Source organism: Notothenia rossii (assembly GCF_949606895.1).
Source record: "Notothenia rossii genome assembly, chromosome: 1".
NCBI classification, from domain to species: domain Eukaryota; kingdom Metazoa; phylum Chordata; class Actinopteri; order Perciformes; family Nototheniidae; genus Notothenia; species Notothenia rossii.
Genome location: NC_136912.1, coordinates 41681123 through 41687122, shown reverse-complemented (window position 1 = coordinate 41687122; position 6000 = coordinate 41681123). Strand labels below are relative to the sequence as shown.

The window sequence follows — 6000 nt, the reverse complement described above, 5'->3', positions numbered from 1 at the left end:
GCTCCGTCACACTCTATATATGAAAAATATGATTATTGCCATAAATAGGATGATGGATTATCAGTAATTATTTCAAAGTGACACAGAGAGATTGGATTAACCTTCAGCAGCATTTGTATGCGTTTTAATGCCATTGAACACAACTTTCATCAGAAAACAGCAAAGGTAAGACGTATTTGCCGTTTTGGCTACGCAAAGCGAAGTTGTGTGTTGTCTGGTTTCGCCTTCGTCTGGTCGTGGAGTGATGATACTTATACCATTGGAATCTGTGGAATCTCAGCTTTCAGGTGATATCTTGTTTGTGCAGAACCGATGAAGTATAACATATTTCTACCGTGAGTTAAGTGCTAAGTGCGTTAGCACTCTTTCGCTTAGTGCTAATTCAGAGGCTCGGCGTTAGACTTGTGTTTTGTTTCGGTAAAAATTGTTCATATCGTCAGGTAGCTGAGTTTCTTCCCGTTAAGTGGGTATGACACATTCATAGTTTGTTAAATGTTAAGAAGCCCTCAGACGCTGTTTCTTGCAAGATGTTGCGGGAGCCCCCGCCCCCGGGTACCCAGCTAGAAATTGTTGGTTCTAAAAACATTCTGAGAATGTTACATTCATTGTTCTAGGAATGTTTTCAGCGGGAAGTTTTCTTTTGGTTCTCAGAACGTTCTTCTGAAAGGTAGGATAACGTTCTCTAAAAACTTTCTTAAAATGTTTGGTGATAACATTGTTAGAACATTATGCCCTCCTATTCTTAAAACGTTTTCAGCGGGAAGTTTTTGTTTGGTTCCCAGAATGTTCTTCTGAAAGGTAGGATAACGTTCTCTAAAAACATTCTTAAAATGTTTGGTGATAACCTTCTTAAGATGTTGTTGATAACATTGTTAGAACATTATGCCCTACTATTCTTAAAACGTTTTCAGCAGAAGATTTTGTTTTGGTTCCCAGAATGTTCTTCTGAAAGGTAGGATAACGTTCTCTAAAAACATTCTTAAAATGTTTTTGATAACATTGTTAGAACATTATGCCCCACTGTTCTTAAAATGTTTTCAGCTGCAAGTTTGTTTATGTTGCCAGAATGTTCTTATTTCAGAGAAGGATAACATGCTTTATGTTTAAAACATTATGCAAATGTTCTGTGGTAACAATTTACAAAAATATTTTTACATTACTGACCATTGTGGTCATTAGGATGATTTTGATAGTTTACTTAACTATTGGAATTTGACTATTAACACATGTAAAAGGATGAATTGGATTCAGCTGGTGAAAGTAACATTTGTTTATTAGAAAAGGGGAACTGGGAGTGGAGGTTGGTTATGGCAGCACTGGGAAACAGTTGTTCCAGGGTGGAGAGGCCTGACTGGTCTTGGAAGTGTGGAAGGCCTTGGATTCCTCCTAGGAGAGACATAACAATGAGTGTGAGGCAAAGCAGGCAAAGTTGTTAAAGAATATGCTGGTAAAAAGCTAGAGCGGCACGCAACAAACCGTTCACGGCAACAATCCGGCAGGGAATGAGTGCAGGCTGCAGGCTTTCATAGTGTGGCTGATGAGCAGGTTGCAGGTAGTGATGGCAAAATGAAGCTTTGAATGAAGCGTCAAACCACTTGGACAATTGTGTCGGAAATAGGTTAATTTCTCGAAGCTTCAGTTACAGCGACCTCTCCTGGTGAAGTGCAAGGCTGCAGTGGGTTTAACGCATCTTTGCCTTGAAAAATATTCGATACACACACACACACTAAGACTGAATATCATGTTCTATTTGCAATTAAAGATTGATAATAGTGTGTATTGGGTTATTGAGAAGAGACTAGAGAGTGCTTGACATTTTTTTGGGCGGAGAGGGCCTTTTATCAGTTATTAAAGTATTAAAGTTGAAAAGCAATGATTAAAAGTTTAACTATTCCGAGCTTTGAACCAGCTGCGCGGAAGATATCGCCGCATCCTGGCCGCCGGCTCTATCCACTGGGCTATCAATTCCTTAGACCATCAAAGTGTTTTTATATTACTAATTGTCTTTTTGTTCACAACTTCTCCACATTTCGAAGTGTTTCACGAGCCAGAACGACCTATTTTTCTTCCTGGCTTGCTCTATAATGATCCAATTCAAATGCAATGCCAACAACAACTCAACAGCAACAATGCAAACTACGACAACAACCCACACATTGCGCATTGTTTAGAGCGGTTATAAAGTGTTGAAGCGCTCAAATTTGAAACTGTTTCAACCTGTCACCTGTCAGAATTGAGACGAGGCAGTGCATTGAATCACCTGATTGGACGGCGATCCAGTGAGTTGATTCATTCAGGAAATGAAGCAGTTGCTGGTTCGGACGTCACATGTCACGTGATTTGAAGCAGTTGCTGCTTCGGACGTCACATGTCACGTGATTTGAAGCAAGCTTCGAAGCACTGCTTCTATGGAATAGGAAGTCCAGGGTTGAAGCTCCGTTCGAAGCTTCAGTGTCAAACTGCCATCACTAGTTGCAGGTGTGGTTGATTGGAGATTGCTCCCAGCCGTGTAGAGCAGACCAGCAGGCAGAGAGAGAGACAATAAGAGGTTTCTCAATACTCAAGTTTCCCCTCCTCGACTCCTATCCTCGACTCCTCTCCTCGAAACTTGGTGCCGCCCTCAGGAGATGCGAGCGGAGGACTGAGGAGGGGAACCGAGGAGAGTAAATGTAACAACTACTACAGTGCAACAAAACAGGAAGATTAAATGTGGTCTCTTAAACATAAGATCTCTAGCATCTAAAGCAATATTGGTAAATGATTTAATATCAGATTATAATATTGATATATGCTGTCTCACTGAAACTTGGTTGAGACATGAAGAATATGTCAGCATAAATGAGGCCACTCCACCCAGCCATATCAATACTCATATTGCCCGAGGCACGGGCCGAGGAGGTGGAGTTGCAGCAATCTTTGACTCAAGTTTACTTATCAATACTAAACAAAAATTTAATTATACCTCCTTTGAAAGCCTCGTTTTTAGTCTTACGCATCCGACCTGGAAAACTTTGCAGCCAATCTTATTTGTTACAGTGTACCGTGCACCAGGTCCTTATTCAGAATTCTTATCAGAATTCTCTGAGTTTTTATCAACTTTGGTACTTAAAACAGATAAAGTAATTATCGTAGGTGACTTTAATATTCATGTTGACGATGATAAAAATAGCCTTACTGTTGCATTTAACTCTATATTAGATTCTGTTGGTTTCTGTCAGAGTGTAAATAAACCAACCCACTGCTATAATCACACTCTCGACCTTGTTCTGACTTATGGTATTGAAATTGAGCAACTATTAGTCGAACCGCATAATCCTGCTTTATCCGACCATTTCTTAGTAACTTTTGAAGTACTGTTACTAGACTACAAAGCATTAGCCAAAAGCTCCTGCAGCAGAAACCTATCTGTTAGTGCTATAGCCAAATTTAAGGAAGAGATTCCACCAATACTTAACTCGATAGCATGTCTGCATGTAAGGGAGGAAACTTATACAAAATGTACACCACCCCAAATTGATCATGTTGTTGATAGTGCTACAGATGCGCTGTGAATAAAATTAGACTCTGTTGATCTTTTGAAAAAGAAGAAAATAAAACATAGATTAGCTCCATGGAATAATGCCGAAACCCGCAAAATAAAGCAAAAGTCGAGATAACTTGAAAGGATATGGCGTTCCACTAAACTTGAAGAATCTCGTTTAATTTGGCATATTACTCTCAATGAATATAAGAAAGCACTGCGTAAAGCGAGAGCAGCCTACTACTCTTCATTAATAGATGAGAATAAGAATAATGCAAGATTTCTTTTCAGCACTGTAGCCAGGCTGACAGAGAGCCACAGCTCGATTGAGCCTTCTATTCCCATAGCACTCAGTAGTCATGATTTTATGTGCTTTTTTAACGATAAAATTGTTACTCTTAGAAACAAAATCAATGACCTCTTGCCTTTGTAGTAGTAGTATTATCAACAGCTCCCGGAAACCTAAGTTCTAATATTACACTAGATAGTAAACTAGAATGCTTTTCAGCCATAAACCTTAAAAAATGTAATTCAATGATTCTCTCTTCTAAACCATCAACGTGTATCTTAGACCCGATTCCAACTAAGCTGTTAAAATAAGTTTTTCCATTAATTAGCACTTCTTTATTAAATATTATGAATATGTCTTTATTATCAGGCTATGTTCCACAATCATTCAAAGTAGCAGTGATAAAACCGCTTCTTAAAAAGCACAACCTCGATCCAGAGGTTTTAGCCAACTATAGACCTATTTCTAATCTTCCGTTCCTCTCAAAAATTATTGAGAAAGCAGTCGCAAAACAGCTGTGTGATTACTTAAAAAACTATGATTTATTTGAAGATTTTCACTCTGGCTTTAGAACACATCATAGCACAGAGACAGCTCTGGTTAAAGTCACAAATGAAATTCTAATAGCCTCAGACAAGGGACTTGTCTCTATTCTTGTCTTGCTCGATCTTAGTGCTGCATTTGATACTATCGACCATGATATCCTATTGCAAAGACTAGAGCACTTAGTTGGCATACAGGGAACTGCTTTAAGCTGGTTTAGGTCCTATCTATCTGAACGCTCTCAGTTTGTACGTGTCAACGATGAATCTTCCATGCAAACCAAAGTTAGCCATGGAGTGCCACAGGGCTCAGTGCTTGGACCTATTTTGTTCACACTATGCTTCCGTTAGGCAATATTATAAGGAATCATTCTGTAAACTTTCATTGTTATGCGGATGATACTCAACTATATTTATCAATCAAGCCTGATGAAATTAATCATCTAAATAAAATTCAAGACTGCCTCAAGGACTTAAAGACGTGGATGACCTTACATTTTTTTTATGTTAAACACGACCAAATGGGTCGTGTTTAACAGCGCCGGTACAATGGGAGCCAGAGCCTTTTCTTATCAAGCTCCACTTTTGTGGAATCAGCTTCCAGTTTGTGTTCAGGCGGCAGACAACCTATCCGTTTTTAAGAGTGCGCTTAAGACCTTCCCTTTTGATAAAGCTTATAGTTAGGGCTGATTAGATTCAGCCCCTAGTTTTGCTGATATAGGCTTAGTTTGTCGGGGGACATCTTACTTCTTCCTTCTCTCTGTCTATACCTGTGTACTCTCATGTTCCGATTAACCCAGCTTCCCCAAATGTCTTTCTTTTTGGTGTTTATATACGCCGGGATCCGGAGTCATGGATGATCCTGCGGTCCTGTGTCATGGATCGCGAGTCCTGGATCTTGGGTCGTGGCTGTGGTCCTGGATCATAAGTCCTGGATGGATATCCTCGTGGATTCATCTTCCTATTATTCACACATCAGTGCATGACATTAAGGATTTTGGGAGATGGCCCTGTGGGCCATCTAAGCTAATTTACAGATGGCCCTGAGCCCAATAGAGATTGCCCTGAAAAATGCATGCGGACGAAATGCCACGAAGGGTTTGGGGGACCTCCCCCTAGAACATTTAGATTTTTGCAGGTCTTAGATGCTGTCTGGTGCATTCTATAGACTGAATTATGAGATGAACCAGCACAATATTATATTTTACAATTTCAGTTTTATTCTTCATTTCACTTGTTTGTTTGTTCTTGTTTGTGTTTGCTCGCTTGCATACCCTGCATAGCTATAATAAATACTTAAGTTGTTGGTCAAGATACTTTCCATCTGATGAAGGCAAATGCCTTCATCAGATGTAAAAAAGTAGAAAACATTACATTCAGTTGTTACTGGCAAAACAAACATTATGTACACTATTATGGCCCCTGTTAAAAATGTTTGTAATGTTATCTACCGTAATTTTCGGACTATAAGGCGCACCTGAATATAAGCCGCAGCAGCTAAATTGAATGATGTGTACATATATAAGCCGCACTGGACGATAAACCGCAGGTGTTTTAATGTTTAATTACCATATGTAAGGGTTCGTGCACAGAGGGGATTGTCGGGAAAGAGATGGCTGTTTGAGGAAGCTCCCATTTTATTAACATTT

At 39.5% G+C, this 6000-nt stretch overlaps 1 protein-coding gene across 1 annotated transcript in view; it reads right to left on the bottom strand.

Annotated features, from left to right (window-relative positions):
- Positions 1 to 1283: 1283 nt before the first annotated feature.
- LOC307038800 (uncharacterized protein) overlaps positions 1284 to 6000 on the bottom strand; it is a 79873-nt gene continuing 75156 nt past the window's right edge. The window contains exon 4 of the mRNA XM_079680476.1: positions 1284 to 1386. Within this exon, the coding sequence (XP_079536602.1) occupies positions 1306 to 1386 (81 nt within the window). The 3' untranslated portion in view covers positions 1284 to 1305. The remainder of the gene's footprint in view (positions 1387 to 6000) is intronic.